This window comes from Haliotis rufescens, unplaced genomic scaffold (assembly GCF_023055435.1).
Source record: "Haliotis rufescens isolate VD_foot unplaced genomic scaffold, xgHalRufe1.0.p SCAF_9, whole genome shotgun sequence".
Lineage (NCBI taxonomy): Eukaryota > Metazoa > Mollusca > Gastropoda > Lepetellida > Haliotidae > Haliotis > Haliotis rufescens.
In genome coordinates, this window is record NW_025964383.1 from 27309822 (window position 1) to 27337725 (window position 27904).

At 40.5% G+C, this 27904-nt stretch overlaps 1 protein-coding gene across 1 annotated transcript; it reads right to left on the reverse strand.

Annotated features, from left to right (window-relative positions):
- Nucleotides 1–11103: 11103 nt before the first annotated feature.
- Nucleotides 11104–27199, reverse strand: LOC124130002 (monocarboxylate transporter 5-like). The gene is made up of 6 exons (XM_046493340.2): nucleotides 27068–27199; nucleotides 19927–20128; nucleotides 19135–19278; nucleotides 17498–18466; nucleotides 16870–16920; nucleotides 11104–11764 (listed from the first exon to the last, which is right to left on the reverse strand). The coding sequence occupies exons 2-6, from the start codon at nucleotides 20123–20125 to the stop codon at nucleotides 11694–11696; spliced, it is 1434 nt and encodes a 477-aa protein (XP_046349296.2). The 5' UTR covers nucleotides 20126–20128; nucleotides 27068–27199; the 3' UTR covers nucleotides 11104–11693.
- Between the last annotated feature and the right edge of the window lie 705 nt (nucleotides 27200–27904).

The following is a 27904-nucleotide window of genomic DNA, read 5'->3' on the forward strand; positions in this document are numbered from 1 at the left end:
ACCCTCATGTAAACATGTTACTTCCCGTGAAGATTCCTGGGTAGAATAGGTCTTCAGCAACCAATGCTTGCCGTAAAAGGTGACTATGCTTGTCGTAAAAGGCGACTAAAGGGATCAGGTGGTCAGGCTCGCTGACTTGGTTGATGCATGTCATCGATCCCAATTGCGTGGATCGATGCTCATGATATTAATCACTGGATTGTCTGGTCCAGACTCGATTATTTACAGACCGCCGTCATATAGTTGGAATATTGCGGCGTTAAACAACAAACTAACCAACCATTGTTACTTATACTTAATCTTATTTTTCATTGTATTGTTGATCAAGTGAATGAATGAGTATGGTTTTACGCCGCTTTCAGCAATATTCAATCAGTATCACGGTGGGGACACCAAATATGGGCTTCACGCGTACACTTCACAAAACAGCAACTAAGGTTTTCTATGGTGGCTGATGAGGGCCATCGCCATATCGGCCTGAGATATCCACGCGATATCGCGACAAAGCGATAACACCACACGACATTGTGATATCGAGACACGATATAGCGAAATGTAATTATCCCGAATCCTGCACAGTACGCTAACACGATGAAATACACGTATCTTCAACGAGATTATATGAATATATGACAACAGCTGCAGATTCCTGTCATATATAAGGGCAAAAGTATGAAGATAGTATTGGGTGATATATGAAACTTAACCGAACAAATTATGTCTTTAGTCGTATATTGTGTTAAGCCATAAATCAGTGAACAACAAAATTATTTAATTAAGTTTATTGTAAAAAGATAAAGAAATAATGTAATTTGATTTTCTGTACGGACGAAATACTCGATCATCTTAATTTGACAAGTCTTAAAAAGAACTTCCAGGACAACAAGGTATGGAATAGTTTGTTTGCTTTTCCGTTTTCCGTACGCCTATGATCTATGGTCTATCGTTCCTATACTCTGTTCCTACAGAGGTTGTCTCGTTAACAGAGGAGGAATTTAGAAGTCTCGGAGTTGAGGCTATTGGTTAAAGGGCTCTCATGAAACAAACTTGACATTACCAGAACTTGAAAATACAATCATCAGTGTCAACTTTCCCAATGGTATAAACGAAACTCAAAACCTTCACATTATCATTCTAACATATTTCCTGGCCCATTTCAGGAGCGGTCGGGTAGCCTAGTGGTTAAAGCGTTCGCTCGTCACACCGAAGACCCGGGTTCGAATTCCGACATGGATATCATGTGTGAAGCCCATTTCTGGTGAACCCCACCGTGATATTGCTGGAATATTGCTAAAAGCAGCGTAAAAACCATACTCACTCACTCCTGGCCCATGTCAACGGTAATAAGCTTCCGCGTAAAATCAACAGTGAAGACTTTTGTGTAGATTTGTTGTATACAACAGGGACAACCTTTCTAATACGATTATACTTACACACTTCAGCAATCAAAGAGCAGGTATGTGTGACCTTTTTGAACTCCAACAAATGTAATGTTATAGCATAATTCACCACAATGAATCACCACAATTTATGTTTTACTTTCTATAATATATGCGTACGAAGGTGTGTTCGTTGTTTATTATGCATTGCTTAATGCCTCATTGGTAGTGTATTGCTGTTTAACATTAAATACCAGTATCAACTTCCTGGTGTATGTATTCGTCGGTTGCCTTCATAATGAGCGAATGTAACATATGTTGACATAAATCCTGACTTGTCAGTAATTGTATTTCAGCAAACTGACAACGGCGGTTCAGTGCATCTTAGTACTGTGTCGGTAGCTAACACCTTGATGTTGAATATCTGAACCGCAATTAATTTGAAATTCCCTCATATAGTATTTACGATTGAGCCATATGTAATGTTATATGCCGATGATATAGCCCTAATAGCACCTAATGAACAATTTTTACAGCGTGTGCTTGAATGGGTGGCAAATTGATGCTCTACATGGCAATTAAAAGTTAATAGAAAAAAACTAAAGTTGTTCATTTCTGTCAAGCTTCATGATAAAGATCAGATTATACATTTTATTTGGATGATGATGTCATTGATTATACAGAAGCTTATACATATCTTGGATTATGGTTTCATGAACACCTTAATCTTAATTTTACAGTTAATGAACTTGCAAAATCTGCAAGTCGTGGTTGGGTGGTCTACCTTAATAATGCTTGTCGTTTTTTTCTCTGAGTTGGTCAAAAGACTCCCACACTGGCAGTTCGTGGAGATATGGGATGGACATCCCCTCTCGTGAAACAACATGTTGAGCTTCTCAGATTCTTGCGTTTTACATTGAGCATAGCAGTCCATCATTGTTAGACCCGTGAATAAGTGGTCGCTTAGAAAATCCTGGTATAATGTTACATATTCACTTATTTTAAACTGGGCTTTACCTGTGTCAAATGTTTTTGACATATCCTCAGCTGAATTGGATTCTGCAAAACAGTAGTTCATGTGTATTAATTATAATAACTGGCTTGTAGAATTATGGAATGATAGAAATGTAGTAAAAGGTAATAAGCTAAGAACGTATAGACAATTTAAAACTGATTTTTATACAGAGAAGTATGTCAGTGCTTCACTTGATATATATGAAAGAAGTATTTTGGGTAAATTCCGTTGTGGAACCATGCCTTAAGAGATTGAATTGGGAAGATACACACAACCTGTAACTCCTTTAGTAAATAGACTCTGCAAGGTTTGTACCAACTGTGTTGAAGATGAAATACACTTCCTTGTAACTTGCGATCTTCACTTAGAACTACGTTATAATTTGTTTAATTCTATTCCTAGTTTAGATCCCACCTTCCTACAACTTAATCCCGCAGACCAGTTTAATCATATAATGAATAATGATTCACTATGTAATAAGTTAGCCGTTTTACTAACAAAAATGTATAAGCGTCGTTGTCACACACTTTCTTAATATCATGTCACTACCCAATTAATCCCGTTTTAATGCATTAATGTATATTTCATATTGTATATTTTAACTATTGATGTAACACGTATATTCGTGTCTCGTAGGTAATGCTGGCCGGTGGATGTATTTTTAATTCATGCCATATTTGCTGATTGTTAATGTTACTGATTTTACCTAATTATGGCGTGTGAAGCCCTTCTACGCCGATACGACTGCGGCCTCTGGAAAATAGAATTCACTGAGCGCGATGGGTTTGATGGATAGGTCCACCTTACATCACTATAGCTTGCTATGTAGTAGCTGCAAGTGTTCAGTCTGACACATAAACGTCTACAAGTGAGTGAGTATGGTTTTTCGCCGCTTTTAGCAATACTCCAGCAATATCACGGCGGGGGGACACCAGAAATGAGCTTCACACATTGTACCCTTGTCGGAAATCGAACCCGGGTCTTCGGCGTGACGAGCGAACGCTTTAACCACTAGGCTACCCGACCGCCCCTAAACGTCGACAGGATTTAATTGCTTGTAGATATACTGTAGGTAATGGAACCTTTATGAATATTTTAATTCCATTTATATTTAGTTAATACTTATATCAGAAAACGCTTATGTTTACAGAAAATATTGGAACAATATTGAGTGTATTTTACACTGGTATATTAGCGTTTTCAAATGAATGCAGCAAGGTTAACGTATAACGACTGAGTTAGTCCGGCAGAATGTTGACACGACCTTGCAATTTAGGTCCCACAGTTGTTTTTGCATGATTTCATTTGTTCAGACACTACATATGAATAAACTAATGGTTGCCACTTTGGCACCCTTGAGGGTTTTGAAAAAAAAAGATTTGAAAAAATTGGCCCAATTTTCATATTCGGCATCATTGCTTTCTTAGTAGTCCAGTCATCATGTTACCAATCATCAGGACTGGTAGTGCATGATCTTCACCTTGAAGAATGTTACACAAGAGTTCCTGAAGCTACAACTCTCCCCAGCAACTTGGCAGTCGATTCTTGTCTGGTATTCTTCTTTAGAAAGTGGTATTTCTTTAGTTTCCTTTCTTACTTGTTTTGAAAGTTTCTTCATGGAAGAAGTCAAATCATCATCTTCAGTTTCATCAACAACCAACTTAAGGGTGTCTGTGGCAGTTTCACGGAAAACAAGAATACTGGCTATTCCATTTCCTCTTAGAATAATCAGTTCATCAGCAAAGCACCTTGATATTTCTTCAATAAACTGTCTTTTTGAAAGTATGACCCCTCCACTCTCTAGGTACTGATTGTATACTTCTGTGGAATTTGTAATTTGTTTCCGATCAGCATTCATTGATCTGATCACATAGAGTGATTCATCTGAAATTGATTCGGTTCCTTTCAGTTTTGAAGTAGCTAATTGTACAGATTTAGGGGCCATAAAATTTGTTCTACATTTGTCATGATATCTTGCATCTGCAGCATGAAGATCACTTATGGCTCCATCTACTCTAAGTCGAACTTCATCTCCACACCTCTCCTGGCGTATATCGCATGTCCCTAGAATTATATTCTTGAATGATCTTTGGCCATCATCTGCAGTTCTGCAAAGAAGAGATCTCTTCCATCGTCCAGGATTTCTAGAGTCTTTTTCAATTTCACATCGGTTCCCACAGAATAAGCAATGTTTTAGAAAGTTAAAGTCAGTGCTTGAAACTGAACGACGCCTTCTCTTTTTGGATGGTTCTGGCAGGCATTTATCTGAACAAAATTTTGAAAGTATTTTATGGTGAGTCTTTGATGTGTAAGTAGAAACACAGTTTTTGTGGTAAATAATACATTAACATCAGAAGAAGATTTATTTTTTTCAATTAGTAAATGTAGGCCATCCTGTCTGGTCTTGCTAGCATCAATGATAGATGTGATACGTTGACTAGTTGAATTAGCTGTCAGCTTCTGATTTGGGTTATTACAACAGCCAATCAGCTTGAATAAACATTCAACCCCCGACTGAAATTGAAGAAAGAAAGGATCCATTATTTTTCTTAAAATATGCAAAAATATTAATGATATATTGAAAGGTAGTTGAATAGCACAATATTAACTATAATGTTTCAAAAAGTTTAAAATTCAAATAAATATGAAATTGAATTATGAAATAGCAGCCACTGACAGACATACATATATTTTTTAACATATTTCCAGTGCAGACTGTACCAATAATCAATATTGCATTTGATGAAAATTATGTAACATTTCATTTGAATCATTTTAGGGCTCATATACATCTTGTCCTTTGAAGGTTGATATCAAACATAGTAGTTCACAAGAAAACAGTATCTACAAATCAAACCCTTTCAATTTATTTTAGTAATCAGTTTAGAGAAAAAAATAAAATTAAATCTCTTCCTTACTTGCATAGTCAATAGAGACCCTATGGCAGTATGATAAGTGGTTTGGAAAGTAGTATATACAGTTTTTAATCAAACTATCAATTCAAGTGAATGGAGACATTATTTCCATGAGATATTTTGCATATTGTTTGCAAACATGATTATATTGATGCATATATAAAAAGTTGTTATAAATTTCAACAAAAAATAAAGTTTAATGCAGCTTTTGATAGCATTGGTATGCTTAGCCTAGCAGACGACACTTCACTAGTTTGCATTTTGATCTGAATTATTTTTCCAACTTATCTCTCATTCAATTACTCTGCATAACCTGCAATGTCTATGTCATAAATCAGTTGGACAACAAAAATAACTTACCATTGTGCCATATTATTTGTGAAAATGAGGTAGAAAATGAGTAACTAATGTAAACAGTCTGTACAGGAAGTACTCAATTTTGTGCTACTTACCGAATAACTTATTTTGCCTCCATACGGTCCTCTGCTGGCGCTTGAGATTCCAAGGGTATATTTTAAAACACATTTTAATTAAAATCCTCAAGGGTGCCAAGTTGGCATCCAGTTGTTTCTTGATCTACATATGTTTAACTTATAAAATCAGCAATAAAACACTGTGGGACCTCAAATGCAAGGTTAGCATTGAAAATTGCTTTTAGCTACTAGACTAAGTGTATGTGGCAATAAATTCGGTTCTAGTGTTCTAGTGTGGAACATACTTGTGTGAGTGAGTGAGTATGGTTTTACGCCGCTTTTAGCAATATTCCAGCAATATCACGGCGGGGCACACCAGAAATGGGCTTCACACATTGTACCCATGTCGGGAATCGATCCCGGTCTTCGGCGTGACGAGCGAACGCTCTAACCACTAGGCTACCCGACCGCCCCTGAACATACTTGAAAATACACCTCGACATGATGCTGCAGTTTATAACACTGTCATTCTCACCTTGGCATCGACCCGTGAAGATCCGGGTAGAATAGGTCTTCAGCAACCCACGCATACCGTAAAAGGCGACTATGCTCGTCGTAAGAGGGGACTAAAGGGATCGGGTGGTCAGGCTCGTTGACTTGGTTGATGCATGTCATCGATTCCAATTGTGCGTATCGATGCTCATGATGTCAATCACTGCATTGTCTGGTCCAGACTCGATTATTTACAGACCGCCGTCATATAGCTTGAATATTGCGGAGTGCAGCGTTAGGCAACAAATAAACAAACAAACACTTTGTCATCAACCTATCTTTAATGTTAAGGCCCTGCAAGTTTTCAATCCGTTTTCAAATCGTTCTTTGGTATGATCCAATCAGTATCTAAATAAAACATATTTTGCCAGTTCTGTTCACGTTCTTGGAATTCCCCTTCTTTTTTAATAGTCGATAACCTATAGTTTAACAAACCCTTGGGTTGATATTTGAATATGAGGATGTTTCGGATTATAGCATTTGCGATACATAACTTCAGCAGAGCCATCTTACATCTAAACAATAAACAAGTTTAACCACACAACACAGTTACACAGTCGACACAAAACATGATTTTTGTGCATTAACTTTGTGCAAAATTCAAGCAGCTCCAGTTTTCTATGTCATTCCACAGGTGCAATCGCGCATGCTCTTTCTACGAACATGTCAAAGAGTGTCTAATCATGCATGATAACAGCATTAAAGGCCTCAGTAATGCTTTCAAAACTTTTATGGTAGACATGTGGCGGACCATCAGTGCCAAAAATGATGTCCGATAAAATTCTTTATTTCGGCCTGTACCATAATTTTGTTCCTGTGTTTCACCCTCGCGAAAACGGGTAAATCACCATCTGATATTGATTCAAAAACACAATTATGCACAGATGGCCCTGAGGTTCTGCAATTCGCATGGTCACCTCAGAAAGTTATGATCGTGGGTTTGAATCCCGGTTCGCCACGATTATGTTTCTAGGTTTGTCAGCACCGTACCCGTGCTCGTGGTTACACCAAAGTGGTAAACGTCTGAAACTTGCATCACTTCGGGCTTTCCATTCACATTAAGCTGAAACGCCGTAAAATAACTGGAACTCTGTTCAACGCTGCGTTCTAACCCGACTGACTCACTCACACTCGCATACTTTATATAATAAAATGTGGTCGGAATCGCACAATTCTTTCTTGTCATTATGGAAATAGGTCTTGTCACTTTTATCGAAATAAAACATATGTAAAGATCTTTGAAAAGAGTTTCTTAAATTGCAATGTTAAAGGAATTGTCGTAACTGCTTTCGGGCGTCCAGTGCGACCCTACTACAGTTACTAAATGTATTGCCGTTCCTGGTCATCATGGTCAATTACGCCATGACTTTGCCACTCGCCTTGTCCGCAGCGGCTCGGCTCCGTCAAGAAGTGATTGGTCCAACGACGCTTACTCCAAGTTGTCTCTATCAGCATTCATACTCGCATAATAAAGAAATGCAACACCAGCTTTATACTCACATAGTTTTACTTACTCTCAGCCCATCTATCACTACAGAACAGGATCAGACTGGCCAGACTCGTCACTAAATGGGGAAAACTTGGAACGATCAGGATTCGACTTGATCGATTGCAAACCGCGCTCTCCTCTCCTAATGTTGAAGGTATAATTTTATAGTGTTCGGGCCTGGCCTGTCTTTGTCACATGTCACAATACCTCATTTTGATTCGTTAAAAGTTAGATCTGACCATAAACACAAATACAGAAGCCTACGTGCCAGGTTGCTCATCTCTCTATTGATTTTGTGACTCGCATCCGGAAGCTCCAAATGAAATATTCCTTGAAACTCTCAATTTGTTTCATTAACTAATGGATGATAACCAGGAACCAATCCAGTGATAATTATGAAATGTCCAGAATACACTTGTGATAAATGTGAAATGTCTTTTATCTATTGGTTCCTTTCAAACTAAAAGTTCTGTCACAAACTATATCTAATGCAACTCCTCATTGCAGCTATAATGGTTTTATTTGTTACCATTTTCTAATGTTTTTGAGATGCATTTTTAACCTTATAACAGAATGTTTAAATACAATCATAGATGTAATTTGAACGATCAAACGGAAAAGTCTTCTCTTGTTTATAGTCATGCATATATCCCTTTTCAGAGATGTAATGTGAAATGACATCAACATGCCTGAAATTGTCAAGACGTGAATTTACATCAATAGTTTATATACTAATTTCCTGAAATAGATAGTGCGGCAACCATCCAATGTCCCGTGATATGTTATGCATGTTTGTTTGTTGTTTATCGCCGCACTCAGCAATATTCAAGATATATGACGATGGTCTGAAAATAATCGAGTCTTGGCTTTCCAGTGACTGATATTATGAGCATAGATCCACGCATTTGGGATACGATGACATGCACCAACCAAGTCACCGAGCCTGATCTCCCTATTCCGTTGGTCGCCTCTTACGACATGCATGGGAACTTTGCAGAAGACCAATTCCAGCCCGGATCATCACGGGGCATTATATGTTATTACATATATTGTAGACCGCCTCTGTGGTCTAGTGGTAGAGCGTCCGCCCGGAGAGCGGAAGGTCCGGGGTTCGATCCCCGACCGCGTCATACCAAAAGACGTTAAAAGATTGCACTTGTTGTTACCCTGTCTGGCGCTCGGCATGAAGGGGCTAAAACAAGGACTGGTCGGCTCGGAGTCAGTATACTGTGCCTGAGTGGGGTATTCATGTTAAACTGCGGCGTGGTATCTCAGTGTGCTAGCACTATAAATCGGCATCAGTCCGGACTAGTACAAGCAGCCACACAAACACACACACGTACATGCACGTCGCTATATAAGTGCAATAATCTTGGACGCGACGTTAAACCCCATTTCACCTCACCACATATATTGTAACGGTTGCATATACGTGAACCAACACGCTAAAGTGTGCACATACCGAAAGGAAGCGTACATTATTAATCGAAGGAGTTGTACTTCAACCGAGAAGTGACGCAGACACGGCAAAGCACACCAATATGTATTGCATTTAGCAGTGCTGAATGTTTTCTAATAGGAAGTAGAATAGACGCGTAGGTCAACATTTCGTCTCTGTATTGTATTTTGTTATACCTCTATCAAGAATCTTGCAATACTTTCAGTTGGTTAATCCGTACTACGTGACGAAACTCAATCACAGGATTGTCTGGTCCAGACTCGATTATTTACAGACCGCCGTCATATACATTGGAATGTTGCCCCAAAAATCATGTGACTGACACTGCCCTCGAATATTGACTCGTCATATGATCAGTATTGACCTGGTTAAAGGATTCATAACCTTTAAAGTGAATATAGGTATAACAAAGCGAATGATTACTTTTGACGAGGTCAACCTGCAAAAAAAAAAACAAGGACCCTCGGAAGCGGGTCCTTGGTTACTTATTTTCCCATACTGACCTCGTCAAAAGTAATTATTTGTATATAAAATTTTGGCACAAACGGTTCCCTCTTACCTCTCGCGTGACCTCCAGATACAAAGAGACAAAAATAGCGGTTCACCTGGATAACATATACCAACACCGTGGTAATGTACACCAGACGTTCCTTGTATGATACAGCGGCTGGTTGTCGGATGTGATGCCTATGTGTGCCCTGGTTGAATGTTGGTATACAATTGCGTGCCGTTGGACAGTGACTATCTTCAGGGGAAGAATATGTGTTAGTATGATACTAACTTGTTGAATGGAAGATACAGTTTTGTTCCATCTTGAAGAATGTGATCATCTTAAAGATATGTGGATGAGGTGTACCCAATAGCTTCATAATCTTACTGTTCCACCCCAACACGTGATTCACGTTTCTCCTCCCGTCAGCATTGTGGAGGTTCCACATCTGGCCCCATACCTCGCGACCCTGGTTACATTCGTCCCTGTAGGAGGTACCAGGTGGAATGTTGTTATTGTTAAACAAAATTATATGATGTATATAGTATCAAACACTGATATAATTCTTTAACGAATATTATTTTTTACCAAAAGTGTATTTTTGACAAAATTTGTTATTAAGGAATACGCTATGTTAAAACAGAGTTACCTGAAATTACCTGGAAGACGTTGGAACTGTTTTGGACTCTTCTCTATCGCGGGTCTTCAGGTGGGCAATAAAGTCGTCAACTTGGATCGTTGCTTGGTCGGCAACGTGGTTAAAGGTGTTCTTATTGTTGAGGACCATGACAAGTAGGTGTTGAGTTTTGCATGACGCGTTTTCATACATTTCAAGTAGACTGTCTCCCTTTCTGTTTTAACTCTATATTTATATTCCGACTTCTCCCTGCCATCACAATTAGGAACGTATCGTAATGATATTTGTGCGTTTGCCTTGATTACAATGCCAGTGTAAACACGTGGTAACAATAACCGCCTGGTAACGTCGTTAAGAATGATGTGGCAATGGGTTCAACCACTGACATTTCCCTCTCCAGGCAGACGCTCTATCCACTACACCACGGAGGTGGTTTGCGTGAGTGAGTGAGTTGGGTTTAGCGCCGCTTTTAACATTATTCCAGTTATATCGCGGCGTGTCAGCTTAATGTGGGAGGAAAGCCCGAAGTGATGCAGGTCTCAGACGTTTACCACTTCGGTGAAACCCACGAGCACGGGTATGGTGCTGACAAACCTAGAAACATAATTGGGCGAACCGGGATTCGAACCCATAATCATCGGTTTCCGGCGTGCCCAAGGGACGCAACTCTGCACACCGAATCGCGGCGCCTTAGACGACTGGGCCACCCGTGCCCCCGGAGGTAGTTTCAGACAATTACAGATGGGTTGATGAGACGATGTATGTATCGTAAACATACATAGAAACGCTTAGATTCGTGTACGTGTACGTCGTTGTAGCTTTTAAGGCCGTGTTAAGCGCACAATGTCGCAACGTTATTGGAGTACTGGATCTGACCTCGACCATGACGTTACAAGAATACACAAAATCACTACAGATTTATTAAAGCGGCCTGTCAATATTTTGGTTTGGACCAGACCAAACAGTGACTGTTATTACGTATATTGTCAAACTCCGGATCCGTCCGGATGCGATGGCATGCACAATCATGTCAACGAGCATGACAGATCAATCTCAAAAAGATTGCTGGTAGCCTGGAACGCGTTACCCTAACCTTCAGGAATTGGTAACACTAACACTGGCAACATTTGTCCCACAGAACACAATATAAGATAATATTTTGAAGGGACCACCCCAAAGAAAAAACAAAAACAAAAACAAAAAAACAAAAACAAACAATCAAAAGATTACAATACGCACTTCTTTGATTCTATGAGTTGAATACACACTGTAGGAATTAGCATTTAACACACTTTCGTGTCACAAAGGATCCGTACTGTTCAAGAAGACACAATGAAAGTTTGCTCAGAATTCTCGTCTCTTCCTACATACAGTTATTGCTGCCGTTGATATGGAACTTAATAGGAAACAAACACCTGAAACAAAATAAACAAGTGAACGTACGTTTTACAAATAGTTATGTTATACAACCTGTCCTTATGCTTGGTACTGATACTGGTGTTCAAAACACGAGCCGCCTTCCAATTATTTGTACTACAGCGAGTTTCAGAGTTGAGAGATTTTACTTCACTAGAATTGTCAGAACAGCTTCACAGTGATTAGATGTTACACGTACCCAAATGGGAAGTGGAACATGTGTCATTAGCTTGAAGAACCATCGCTTTAACCCTTAGGCTAACTTACCATCTAATGTTGTATGACATCTTTTCTTACTTACATGTAGTTCCGGCCCATGAACATCCGGGGTAGAATAGGTCTTCAGCAACCCATTCTTGCCGTAAAAGGCGACTATGCTTGTCGTAAAAGGCAACTAACGGAATCGGGTGGTCAGGCTCGCTGACTTGGTTGATGCATGTCATCGATCCCAATTGCGTGGATCAATGCTCATGATATTAATCACTGGATTGTCTGGTCCAGACTCGATTATTTACAGACCGCCGTCATATAGCTGGAATATTGCTGAGTGCGGCGTAAAACAACAAACCAACCAACCAACATGTAGTTCCAAAACCCCTACTACCCAAAAAACATTCACATGATGTAACAATGGGTTCACTGTTAAATTACGCAGTTCACTGAATAATTGTATGTCAAGTAAAAATGCTGCAACAACCTTTATACACTTTGAAGTTTTCTATTCTCGCGTCAACGGCGCGATGCGATCATGACGGTGTTCGCGTTTCAGAAGAGTTAAATATCCAAGAAGTTATTTGTTTTAACATAAATCGTCAGACAAAAGTGAAACAATCTTAATCTTTTTCCTATTCAACCTGGAATAGTCTCATATGAATTTAACAACATTTATTTAAACAAGAAACGCGATTGGTTAATAGGCCCGAAAACCTACACAATGACCTCTCCCGTACAAAATAGCACATCAGTGTTGATCTGGATGTGTTGCATCTACTTCATATCTACCCTGTATAATATCCGTGTTAAACTGGATGTGTTGCATCTACTTCATATCTACCCTGTATACTATCCGTGTTGAACTGGATGTGTTGAATCTACTTCATATCTACCCTGTATACTATCCGTGTTGAACTGGATGTGTTGCATCTACTTCATATCTACCCTGTATACTATCCGTGTTGAACTGGATGTGTTGCATCTACTTCATATCTACCCTGTATACTATCCTTGTTGAACTGAATGTGTTGCATCTACTTCATATCTACCCTGTATACTATCCGTGTTGAACTGGATGTGTTGCATCTACTTCATATCTACCCTGTATACTATCCGTGTTGAACTGGATGTGTTGCATCTACTTCATATCTACCCTGTATACTATCCTTGTTGAACTGAATGTGTTGCATCTACTTCATATCTACCCTGTATACTATCCGTGTTGAACTGGATGTGTTGCATCTACTTCATATCTACCCTGTATACTATCCGTGTTGAACTGGGTGTGTTGCATCTACTTCATATCTACCCTGTATACTATCCGTGTTGAACTGGATGTGTTGCATCTACTTCATATCTACCCTGTATACTATCCGTGTTGAACTGGATGTGTTGAATCTACTTCATATCTACCCTGTATACTATCCGTGTTGAACTGGATGTGTTGCATCTACTTCATGTCTACCCTGTATACTATCCGTGTTGAACTGGATGTAATGTACCGGCTTCATATCTACCCTGTATACTATCCGTGTTGAACTGGATGTGTTGCATCTACTTCGTATCTACCCTGTATACTATCCGTGTTGAACTGGATGTGTTGCATCTACTTCATATCTACCCTGTTTACTATCCGTGTTGAACTGGATGTGTTGAATCTACTTCATGTCTACCCTGTATACTATCCGTGTTGAACTGGATGTGTTGCATCTACTTCATATCTACCCTGTATACTATCCGTGTTGAACTGGATGTGTTGAATCTACTTCATGTCTACCCTGTATACTATCCGTGTTGAACTGGATGTGTTGCATCTTCTTCATATCTACCCTGTATACTATCCGTGTTGAACTGGATGTGTTGCATCTACTTCATATCTACCCTGTATACTATCCGTGTTGAACTGGATGTGTTGCATCTACTTCATATCTACCCTGTATACTATCCGTGTTGAACTGGATGTGTTGCATCTACTTCATATCTACCCTGTATACTATCCGTGTTGAACTGGATGTGTTGCATCTACTTCATATCTACCCTGTATACTATCCGTGTTGAACTGGATGTGTTGCATCTACTTCATATCTACCCTGTATACTATCCGTGTTGAACTGGATGTGTTGCATCTACTTCATATCTACCCTGTATACTATCCGTGTTGAACTGGATGTGTTGCATCTACTTCATATCTACCCTGTATACTATCCGTGTTGAACTGGATGTGTTGCATCTACTTCATATCTACCCTGTATACTATCCGTGTTGAACTGGATGTGTTGCGTCTACTTCATATCTACCCTGTATACTATCCGTGTTGAACTGGATGTGTTGCATCTACTTCATATCTACCCTGTATACTATCCGTGTTGAACTGGATGTGTTGCATCTACTTCATATCTACCCTGTATACTATCCGTGTTGAACTGGATGTGTTGAATCTACTTCATATCTACCCTGTATAATATCCGTGTTAAACTGGATGTGTTGCATCTACTTCATATCTACCCTGTATACTATCCGTGTTGAACTGGATGTGTTGAATCTACTTCATATCTACCCTGTATACTATCCGTGTTGAACTGGATGTGTTGCATCTACTTCATATCTACCCTGTATACTATCCGTGTTGAACTGGATGTGTTGCATCTACTTCATATCTACCCTGTATACTATCCGTGTTGATCTGGATGTGTTGCATCTACTTCATATCTACCCTGTATAATATCCGTGTTAAACTGGATGTGTTGCATCTACTTCATATCTACCCTGTATACTATCCGTGTTGAACTGGATGTGTTGAATCTACTTCATATCTACCCTGTATACTATCCGTGTTGAACTGGATGTGTTGCATCTACTTCATATCTACCCTGTATACTATCCGTGTTGAACTGGATGTGTTGCATCTACTTCATATCTACCCTGTATACTATCCTTGTTGAACTGAATGTGTTGCATCTACTTCATATCTACCCTGTATACTATCCGTGTTGAACTGGATGTGTTGCATCTACTTCATATCTACCCTGTATACTATCCGTGTTGAACTGGATGTGTTGCATCTACTTCATATCTACCCTGTATACTATCCTTGTTGAACTGAATGTGTTGCATCTACTTCATATCTACCCTGTATACTATCCGTGTTGAACTGGATGTGTTGCATCTACTTCATATCTACCCTGTATACTATCCGTGTTGAACTGGGTGTGTTGCATCTACTTCATATCTACCCTGTATACTATCCGTGTTGAACTGGATGTGTTGCATCTACTTCATATCTACCCTGTATACTATCCGTGTTGAACTGGATGTGTTGAATCTACTTCATATCTACCCTGTATACTATCCGTGTTGAACTGGATGTGTTGCATCGACTTCATGTCTACCCTGTATACTATCCGTGTTGAACTGGATGTAATGTACCGGCTTCATATCTACCCTGTATACTATCCGTGTTGAACTGGATGTGTTGCATCTACTTCGTATCTACCCTGTATACTATCCGTGTTGAACTGGATGTGTTGCATCTACTTCATATCTACCCTGTTTACTATCCGTGTTGAACTGGATGTGTTGAATCTACTTCATGTCTACCCTGTATACTATCCGTGTTGAACTGGATGTGTTGCATCTACTTCATATCTACCCTGTATACTATCCGTGTTGAACTGGATGTGTTGAATCTACTTCATGTCTACCCTGTATACTATCCGTGTTGAACTGGATGTGTTGCATCTTCTTCATATCTACCCTGTATACTATCCGTGTTGAACTGGATGTGTTGCATCTACTTCATATCTACCCTGTATACTATCCGTGTTGAACTGGATGTGTTGCATCTACTTCATATCTACCCTGTATACTATCCGTGTTGAACTGGATGTGTTGCATCTACTTCATATCTACCCTGTATACTATCCGTGTTGAACTGGATGTGTTGCATCTACTTCATATCTACCCTGTATACTATCCGTGTTGAACTGGATGTGTTGCATCTACTTCATATCTACCCTGTATACTATCCGTGTTGAACTGGATGTGTTGCATCTACTTCATATCTACCCTGTATACTATCCGTGTTGAACTGGATGTGTTGCATCTACTTCATATCTACCCTGTATACTATCCGTGTTGAACTGGATGTGTTGCATCTACTTCATATCTACCCTGTATACTATCCGTGTTGAACTGGATGTGTTGCGTCTACTTCATATCTACCCTGTATACTATCCGTGTTGAACTGGATGTGTTGCATCTACTTCATATCTACCCTGTATACTATCCGTGTTGAACTGGATGTGTTGCATCTACTTCATGTCTACCCTGTATACTATCCGTGTTGAACTGGATGTAATGTACCGGCTTCATATCTACCCTGTGTCAGTGGGGGCTGGGCAAAGGTCAAATAGCTTGTCAACTCGTGGGGAACTGGGTCAGTATCGGTCATCAGTTCTCTATAACATAGCCGTAAGAGACGACCTGGTTGTATCGGATAGTCAGGCTTAGAGACTTGGATGATAGCCAATTATTGAGTCCCCTTTGACAGACAAGTGTATTATTACAAGTAGACTCCATCGTAAATCGGGTGACGTGAAACAAGTAGATTCCGTGACGTGAAACAAGTAGATTCAATCGTAAATCATTAAGTTGTCTTTCGGGTGACATGGGTGTTTTATTCTTGTTCTGTCCAAGCAGTGTGTCCAAGCAGTCTCAGTTAAGATATCATACAGCTAAAGGTCACCGAGAGAAAATGTTGCTGATTTAATGATTCATCAACTATTTCAAAGAATGCAATATTTTAAATGTTTTAAATCTGCATGCTATGCATTAATGACATACCGCGCTTTACAAACATATAGGTACAGAACAAGGAAATTTCACGACTTACCTGCGAAAATGAACGTGTAATCATAGACCCCAGAAGCTTCGTAAATGAAACCTGAAAAAATGCCTGTACTGATTACCTGGTATGTGTGCATAAATTATAAAGCGACATCTCTGGTATGGATTACATAGCTCCCTTTAAGAATATGTCCTTATGTTAGGAAAAGAGCTTATAATCATAACCCATGAATACCCCACTCAGACACAGTATACTGACTCCGAGCCGACCAGTCCTTGTTTTACCCCCTTAATGCCGAGCGCCAGACAGGGTAACAACAAGTACCATATTTTAACGTCTTTTGGTATGACGCGGCCGGGGATCGAACCCCGGACCTTCCGCTCTCCTGGCGGACGCTCTACCACTAGACCACGGAGGCGGTCGGAAAGATGGTTGAAGGTTAACCGAGGATATGTGAATCAGATACGCTATGTTTGTCACACATTAGGAATAAGGACATACAAATAGCATAAGTTGAACTCGCAATTTTTTAACGATGGGCATCGATACGTAGTTTAAAGTTTGCCCCAAAACATTCATGGTTCACGTGCATGTTCAATGACATACGTCCATCCAACATTTCAATGTACGTCTCACCACGTGTCAACATCCTACATACTAATACAGAACTTACTTGCGATTACAGGACCGAGCAGGTATCCAATTCCACATGAGAAATAGACCACTCCAAATCCAACAGCAACGGTCGCCAAACCCGTCAGCTCTATAGCGAAGGGACCCATTAGGGAATTCGTACCATGACTGTAAACTCCGTAAAAGAAACTAAAAACAATTTGCCAGTGGTATGTATTCGACATCAGCGGAAACAGAGCTGTGATCAGTCCAGTAATGCCAACGAAACCCACTTGGAGCATGGGAAATTCTATGCTGGAGTCGGAGGCCAAAAGTCCTATAGTGAACCTCGCAAACACGCCCCCAGCACCCAACGCACTTAACAGATTTGAGGCTGCTGTTGGAGAACTCCCCATCACCTCTGCATAATTTGGTAAGTGGAATATACACGCAGCGTCACCTAACGACCAGAAAATGATGGTTGTGTTATAGAGAAGGAAAGATTTGTTGCAAGTCGTCTTCAGCATACTACATGATGTCGTGTAAACACAACACTGTTTTGAGGCTTGCTTTTCAACTGGTGTGCTTGAAGAGTCTGCTTTTTGGAGAAAAGGAGTTTGCGTTAGATCATCATAAGAATTTTCCAAGTGTTCAGATGACATCATGTTGGTACCGTCCTCAGTGCAAAGTGGATGTAGATTTCTTGGACGGATTGCACCTTCCTCCATTGCATGCGTATTCTTGACTGATTCGTTTTCGTGATGTTCCTCAATTACAATAGTTCTGATGGAGAGAGGTGGTTTACGTAGGAGGGATGCTGCAATACACGTGTTGAATGCAATAGCACCGATGATGAGTAGTGTTCCATGCAGTTTATATTCATCCAGCAGAAACCTTGCAAGTGGGCCAGCTACAAACAGACCCATCCCTCCTCCTACCATACACAATCCGTAGGCAGCTGGCCTCTTCTTCTCGAAATATTGTCCAGGAATGACGCCAACAACATTTGCACCAAGGCACAACCCAAACCCTATTGAATAGAAAACACACACAGACAGAACATGACAGTAACTCGATGCTACTGCGAGAAAGAGGCTACGTGAGGTGAAACTGGGTTAAACGTCACGTCCAAGAGTTATGCAGTAATATAGCGACGTACATCCACGTGATTGATTGATTGATTGATTGATTGCACGATTGACTGATTGATTGTACTAGCCGATTTTATGGTGCCAGCCCACTGAGATACCATGTCATAGTTTAACAAGAATACCCCTCTCAGACCCAGTGTACTGACTCCGAGCCGACCAGTCCTTGTTTTAGTCCCTTAATGCCGAGCGTCAGGCAGGTTAACAACAAGTACCATTTTTTAACGTCTTTTGGTATGACGCAACCGGGGATCGAACCCTGGACCTTCCATTCTCCGGGTGGAGGCTCTACCCAAGACCATGGAGGTGTGAAAGACATACTGTGACTATGAAAAGTGAGCATTTTAGTCGTGATTTTTTTTGCACTAATATCACGGCGTATAAGCCTTATGTACTTTGTGACCATCTTCGTGGTGTAGTGGATAGAACATCTCAATCAAAGCCCAATTATAAAATGCAGCCTGACAAACCTGGCTTGATACTCCTCTGACAAACCTTCGTGACATAAAACCTTATTCGAACTGAGAACTTATTTGATAATGTTTCGTACCTGCCATGAATCCATATGTGATAACTAGTCCAACTATTGTTTGACAGAACGATGCCAAAGTCATTCCCACTAGTGTTAGTGTACCGCCGGACAATGCCGTCAGTTTAGAACCAAATCGATGTTGAACCATGCCAGCTATTGGCCCTGAAGGGAAGCAAGATATCACAAGTATAAATAACTGAAATCTATCTATCTGTCTTTGTGTATAGTGGCACATGTTAAGATAATATGTTTAACTGGGGTGAGTGAGTGTGTCAAATGTGTGTAATGCCGCATTTAATATAATTACATTTATATCACCGATATTCAGCTTCTTGAAACTGAAATACTGTTTAAAGGGGCTTCAAACTAAATGTAAACTCAGACGCCTGGGGATTACCAGTTTTGGTTATCCGACGAAACAGATCCCATTGAGGCCAAAAAATAAATAGCGGTAAGTGTTGTATAAATGAATCTCTAAAAATCAGTGATGCCACCCGCTGTATACAAAAAAGGTTCAGCATATCCTACCCTACCGGTAGCATCCGCCACTCACACCATTTGCATTAAAGCATTAAGAAAAAACTCACCCACTATACAGCAGAGAATAATTCAAACATTATGTTAATAAAAGAGTGAGTGGGTATGGTTTTACGCCGCTTTTAGCAATATTCCAGCAATATCACGGCGGGGGACACCACAAATGGGGAATCGAAACCGGGTCTTCGGCATGACGAGCGAACGCTTGTTAATTAAAGAAAATACAAACATACGAAGCTGGTAAACTTAACGAAAACAAGCTATTACACCCACCGAGTATTGTATAAGAGCCAATTAGAGTTGAACCAATCCATGATGATTTTGTGATGTCGTTCTCCACCTCTTGCATAATTGCGATGTTTATTACTCCTGATGAAAAAGCAACCAACCCTGCCAGAAGCTGAATGGAGACTGCCGATGCCAAGGCCACCCAGGCGTACCCTTGGTCAATGTCCTTCCTGGATGCCATCATCAACTAAAGAAGATACAATGCTTTCTTAAAAGTTTATTTAAAGTATTTATATGATATTAGACACAGACACCATTCCTAATCTGAAGCATCAGTGACAAAAATGATCTCCGATGCATTTCCCTATTTTGACTTGTATTTTATGTTCTCTCGTGTTTGGTTTCGATTGCTATTGACTTGCCTTTGCATGTGTTTATGATGGGTGCCACCAGTTGGACAGGATACGTTCACCTTTTCGCGAATATCGCATATCATCACTATCTGAGAAATTCAATGATTAATATGCATATTCGTATGACATATTGGGAATAGTACAATGAACTCTTCCTTGTCGGGGCGGGCGGGTAGCCTAGTGGTTAAAGCGGTCGCTCGTCACGCAGAAGACACGGGTTCGATTCCCGACATGGGTACAATGTGTGAAGCCCATTTCTGGTGTTCCCCGCCGTGATATTGCTGGAATATTGCTAAAAGCGGCGTAAAACCATACTCACTCACTCAGTCACATTCTTGTCATCAAGCTTTATTCATCCAGAAGCTTTTATAAACGTTTATGAGTGGACATTAAATGTGGTGGTATACACGATGGATAAATGATGACAATGAGCACATCGACAATATTATTCGGATTCATTGCATACCAAGCCAGAGATAAAACGTTGTGCCATGTATTGAACTGATACACTCTCTCTTTGTCATTAGTGCATTTATCAATTATTACATTATGATAGGGAATATTATGTGAAACAACTTATCATACATACACAGCGAATCCGGGATACTTATTATTGTTCTTCGTCAGGTGAATGATGAAATATTAGATTGATATGCATAATCAAGTCTATCAGACTAAACAACGGATTCTGAAGGACTTGCTTGGACTTGCAGGCCCCAACCAAATTCCGCTTTAATGATACCGAGTCACACTTGTGGTTTGTAGTTACTAAAGGGACACATCAACAGAGCTAGACTAACCCAATGTCAGTTAGCAGCAACGCAATACAGTAAGTAATCCCGCAACGAAATAATCAATTCAAATCAATTACTCGAGTTTCATGCACAGAACTTAGCTACAAAGTCACATTTGTTGATCCTATGATCGTACGTGCGTCTTTCAAAACGAATACTACCGCCTAAACTTGTAATTTTGGTTTGCGATTTAAACTGATGCTATTTGTGTATCCTTATTCTTAACGTGTGACAAACATAGCCGTATCTGATTCACATATCCTCGGTTAACCTTCAACTATCTATCCGACCGCCTCCGTGGCCTAGTGGTAGAGCGTCCGCCCGGAGTGCGGAAGGTCCGGGGTTCGATCCCCGGCCGCGTCATACCAAAAGACGTTAAAAGATGCTACTTGTTGTTACCCTGCCTGACGCTCGGCATTAAGGGGCTAAAACAAGGACTGGGAGTCAGTATACTGTGTCTGAGTTGGGTATTCATGTTAAACTGCGGCATGGTATCTCAGTGAGCTAGCACTATATATCGGCATCAGTCCGGACTAGTACAAACAGCCACACAAACACACACACATGCATGCACGCCGCTATATAAGTGCAATAATCTTGGACGCGACGTTAAACCCCATTTCACCTCACCTCACCTCACCTCACCTCACCTCACCTCAAAACGAATATGAGAAACAGGGCCGGAGGCGGAATGCAGTTGTGCAGATTCACAATCGCTACATAGAGCGAATGTATCCATCATGACAGCTTAGTTTTAAGTAGTGTCATACATATTATCATACTTGCACTTGCTTATAGTTGTAAGTGGCGACGCACTATCGTAACCCACGTGGCCCAGAATAGCAAATGCCTCGCAGCTGATTACAGTTCGTCGGCCATCATTGTTGCTAAAAATAGCTGTTCACACGTGGTCGACACATGGACCCAGTTTCACGCGAACAGGGACCTTGAGTCTCAGCAGAGACCATATAATAGATATAATATATTATATGGTCTCTGGGCTCAGGTAACAGAACGTAACCTAGCCACATCACAGATTTTTGAAGCGGTTTAAAGGATCAGTTAACCGAGTAAATAAAGGCTCCTTAAAACCAGAACTTTTAGTCTGATACGACAGCGCGTCTTCTGCCAGCATGTCTTCTGGCCCTTCTCTCACTTATATTGATAGAACATGCATGTACCAACCCGGGGATTTATCCTATGATACGGCAAAGTATTTGTGTAAATATTTATTTTCCTATTCAATCCCAATCTTTTGTATCCTATAAGATACTTCCACACCGCGCCAAGTAGCATGTGTTTACTGGGCCACTGCTGATATCGACCTAAAAGCATTGCCCCATTGCCGTACTCTAAGTCGGTTCATTATTACAGAGGTTAGGTCACTCCTATGAGTCATCATCACTGGCTGAGGTCAAGACTTAGCTATTACGGGTATTATATATCATACATGTACTTCCATAAACGTTTTCGAAACAGGATATATTTGAATCATTCTTCTGTTGCATGAAAACGGTTTCACAACAGAACATGTTGCATAGATTTTGTTTTGAAGGAAATCACATCTGTGTTAAAAACGAGTGAGGAGAATTAGCTCGCTTGGCAGAGGTACCAACTCACACAACAACACAAGACCGGAGTGAATAAACAGTCAGTTTATTGGACAGCCACAAAATCTCTCTATATATACTAGTATATATATGTAATCAGTCAACAATAGAAATGTTTACAATCAATTATTACAGTTAATTATTAGAGCATGTTGACAATCAGTTGTAGAAGTACATATATGTGAAGAACATTAGATGAGTGAGTGCGTGAGTTTGGTTTAACGCAGCTTTTAACAGTATTCAAGTTATATCGCGGCTTGTCAGCTTAATGTGGGAGGAAAGCCTGAAGTGATGCAGGTCTCAGACGTTTACAACTTTGGTGAAACCCACGAGCACGGGTATGGTGCTGACAAACCTAAAAACATAATCTGGGCGAACCGGGATTCGAACCAACAATCATAGGTTTCTGGCGTGCCCAAGGGACGCAACTCTACACAGCGAATCGCGGCGCCTTAGACGACTGGGCCTACCGTGCCCCCAACATTAGATGAACATGATATACAATCATTACACAAGATACATACTACATTAGTTGCGATACATTTTCCAAGGTGCACGACGTAATACAACAACTTTACAATGGATGTAGTTAAGACTTAACATTGTACAAGATAGTAACGTTTCTTACCTGAGTGAATAAACAGTCAGTTTTTTAGACAGCCACAGAATGATTTGTGACTGTCTGTCGTCCGTATTTATACCTATTCTATCTACAACAGATAATATCATTGTCTGATTAAACTGACGATAAAGTTGTTATTGCGAACTTTAGTGGCGCAATCTAGACAGAATTATATGATCTAGTTTGACCGAGACATTGATGATAAAGTGTTTATGAGTGAAGTTTAGTAAGAATACTAGTTTACCAGTTGCTAGTATGAACCGAGTGTATACGTGGAACAGGTGATTTGATAATGATGGATGATAAATATATTAACGTTTTATATTTATTTGCGTAACTCTACCAGACCAACACCATGAGAGATGCGGGTCCTGTCCGATAGGCGTTATCGGGTTGACCCTTGGCAGTCTAAAGGCAATGAAACGAGGTCGTTAGTTGTAATATTCCCTTATTTCACAATTTCCAATTCTTAATAATTATGATAAAATTGAACGTGATAAAATATTTGTCAGACTTTGTTGATTTTCCCCCTGTTAATATCTGCAAAACACCAAACATGATGGACAACCTTAATTATTCTATAACTGGCACTGTATTAGCCTATGCCATTTCCAGTGTTGAACATCCCCGACACATTTCTTGTTTGCTGAATTATCAACACTTAATCTGCATTTCAAAGGTTTTACTGTCCTTAAGGAATGGTCATTATGAGTAATGACCTGGGCCCACTTGCACAAAGCGATCTTAGCGCGGAGACTATCGTAAGCCTATGTTTAAGCATGGGAGTTACGATCATCTTAGCGCTAAGATCGCTTTGTGTAAGTGGGCCCAGTACACAAAATCATATATTTATAACTCAGTTCATGTACGGAATTCCTAGTACTTTGTTCAAAACTATACCAGGGCCCACTTGCACAAAGCAATCTTAGCGCTAAGATGATCGTAACTCCCATGCTTTGACATAGGCTTACAATAGTCGTAGCGCAAAGATCGCTTTGTGCAAATGGGCCCTGGTGAAACTAAACACTCTTTGTTTGCTTTCCGTTTCCTAGGGCGCCATGTGATCATTATACGGCTGTTGACTGGGTCTCACCTTCCATGGTCAGGCTATCTTTTAACTTGTAGCTTTTATCGTACGTGGAGGTTATCAATATTTGAGTATTAGAGGCTAAAACGTAAGGAAACAGATTCTGAAATATCAATACATCATGCTTTAATATCAATGCAAGAATTGAGCGTTATCAATGTTTGCACTTTGAAATACTCATCAATACATGTATAAATTGAACGAGGTATAAAGTGATAAATAATGCATGACATACCAACAAGTTACCAACGACGGGTGCCCAGTCATCTAAGGCACCGCAATTCGCTGTGCAGAGTTGCGTCCCTTGGGCACGCCAGGAACCTATGATTGTGGGTTCGAATCCCGGTTCGCCCCGACTGTTTCTAGGTTTGTCAGCACCATACCCGTGCTCGTGGGTTTCACCAAAGTGGTAAACGTCTGAGACCTGCATCACTTCGGGCTTTCCTCCCACATAAAAGCTGACACGTCTCGATATAACTGGAATACAGTTAAAAGCGGCGTTAAACCAAACTCACTCACTCACACTCACACTCACACTCACCTACACCAGGGATATGGGTGAATAAATACCCATGGACATTCAAGATAACAGGCCATCCCTGATACCTGGACTATGGGCAGTTAGAGGTTAATTACTTTGTTTGGGGCACATGTGACCAACTCGTCTAAGGCGCTGCGAATCGCTGTGCAGAGTTGCGTCCCTAGGACACGCCTTCGAATCCCGGTTCGCCACTAGGACACGCCTTCGAATCCCGGTTCGCCACGACTTTCTTTCACGGTTAGTCAGCACCATACCCGTGCTCGTGGGTTTCAGCGAAGTGGTAAACGTCTGAGACCTGCATCATTTCGGTCGTTTTACTCTCACATTAAGCTGACACGCCGAGATAAAACTGGAATACTGTTAAAAGCGGCGTTAAACCCAACTCACACACTCACTAATTGCCTTGTTTAACTAGCAGCGGCAAATTCACAGTGTTCACATAACAGGATCAAGCAGCTTCTACACTGGTTACATGTTGTATGGGAAAGACGTTTGCTCAGGAGAATATAACTACACTGTCTATTGACCATGGTCAAGTAGTTTCTACAATACTGGAAATAATATTGCACTGAATGTCAGCTCAGAAAAGTATAGTATCTCCTCTGTAAGGTTCGGACTGACCTTTGTTAGTCAGGTTATAACTCGACCCTCAAAGGGAAGTGCGAGCCAAGGGTAGAAACCGACAGATGTGTGAGTATAAATTGTTTTATATCATCTTGATATATGAGGGCAGCCAAATTGATCCACAGCCCCATTCGTCAAAGTGATCTTTGATTTTCGCAAGACTCATAAAGTATGGGACTTACAATCGTCTTGGAGCGAAAATTTATTTTTAGAATGGACCGTGGACTAGACGATCACAAGTGACAAACCTAAAAGTATAATCAAGTGGAATATGAGATTCGAACCCAGTATCATAGTGTTCTTAATCACGTGGCGAATTTCTGCACTGCTACTCACAGCATCTTAACCGACTGGACCAGTCTTGTCTTTCCCCATTTGACTGTGCCTTAATGCCTAAGAGATAGCAACAATTTGTTATAACACTTTACCATATAAACACGATCACGTAGTTATAATCACAGTTATGCATCATCACAAGGAGCTACTGCTACGCATTTTTATGCGCGGGCATATACACAGCTGGTCGTCCCGACCCCAATTAGTCCTTTGTAACGAAATCCGATTGGTGATGCTTGGCCATCTTGCAACTTCAGAGCACGTCTCTTCCCGAGGGGTGGGGTTTTTTTTTTTTGGGGGGGGGGGGGGGGGGGGGGGCACTGCTGATTTGGTTTGGGACCGTATTGCCCTACACCCAGTTTCCAATTATTGGGAGTTGCCTCTCTTGGCACTTTAGTTTTGACATTCTTGCTCAGAAGGTTTGCATTGAGGTCACCCACGAATGAGGTGCAAATCTTTCGCGCCGCCTGTACGGTAACTATTGTGTCGGTCAGTCTCACTACTTATCCCTCTTCGTTTGGGTCGGGCGAGGACATTGTTAGCTTTGTCTGTGTCATATTCCGAGCCCGTGTGGTTGTTCGCCCAGACTGTGATTGCTCGTGACTCGTTTATGGCAATACCATACATCAAACATTACTTATAGGTCACCGTTGTGGCTCACTGTGTTTTGGGTGTCTGTATACACCGCCTTCGGTGATAGAAATTACCGGTATGTGTCGCGCTCATGGTCAAATGGGCGCGAAGTGCTTTCTGTGAAGAGCGGCCATCTTCTGTATTACACATGTATAGCGTGACTTCAAATATCTATGCGAGACATTTTGGAATGAGAATAAACCATGTGTGCTGAAATTCCTCTGGTCAGTTCCAAAACATACTGCGAAACAAATTACACAGCTACTGAGAGGAATCACAGATCGTTTAATACATCCCAGTAACTAAGGACTTTCATTACATTTCTCTTGACTAATATGCACTCGGAAAATGACTATTTTCCAGATTTCGAGGGGGCCGCCATTTTCTATGTGTACAATGAAGAGCATCGGGACAGTGCGTGATTCAGTTTCCCTTAGAAGATATTATCAGCAAAAAAAGTTTAACAGATCACTCATATATTATGATTGTCGTCCTTTACAAAATCAAGAAAAGTAACATAACTTACCGTGGATGAAATAGATGAATGAAATCAAGTCCGTAGCACTTGCACGTGAGCCTTCAAATCTCGCAGATCTCGCACAGTCACGCGATAATCATTATCATCATCTTTATTCCTCCTAGGAGAGTTACATGCAATTCATTACGGTTATACAGATACTAATTAGCCCTGGGGCCTGTCCTTCGGTATATGGTCTCTGCTCTTGTGTATTATTTTGGGGAATTTAAAGTGGGCGTGAAACAGAACCACTGCCACGCAATTGTCTGATCACATTACTGGAAACGTACATGCAAGCTCTGATATGTTCCAGTCATAGCACATGGTATCGCATACCGTTGGCGTCGTCGGCAGGATATTGTGTAATTGGCCATCTGTTAGGTAAATTAGTCATTAGTATGTATTTTTTGGCATTAGATTCATACACTAGATTTACAATTAGAGTGACACCATACAGGTTAAGTTAGAATTATTTGTTTCTTGTGTGTGACCTCCATTGTTATTGCAGCCATATACCATTAACGTGTAATCGACCTGAGGATTGTGTGAGCATATGCGGGAAATACCCGCCTTAAATAGGGGTAAATATTTTTAAACCTTGTACATTTTATCAACATCCTTGAAGAGGCTGTAAGTAATGTTGATATCTCATAAAATCATTAAACGACTCGTGGTTGTTGTTTATTGTACAATAAAACACTCGCCCCTCATGGTTTATTCTCCCTGCAGTGTTTTATTGTACTCCCACTCGTCGTTTATTTCTTTAACAGTGGCCCGCTCATTTATGATAACATGCGGGCGGTTTAATGATAATTCTATCCATTTTAACTATAAAATAATGTAAAG

Coding starts and splice junctions, on each gene's coding strand:
- LOC124130002 (XM_046493340.2), bottom strand. CDS start 20,125: ATGATGGCATCCAGGAAGGACATTGACCAAGGGTACGCCTGGGTGGCC. Junction 19,279..19,926: donor TGGCTCTTATACAATACTCG/GTGGGTGTAATA, acceptor GCTTCCCTTCAG/GGCCAATAGCTGGCATGGTT. Junction 16,921..17,497: donor GCTCGGTCCTGTAATCGCAA/GTAAGTTCTGTA, acceptor GCATTTTTTCAG/GTTTCATTTACGAAGCTTCT.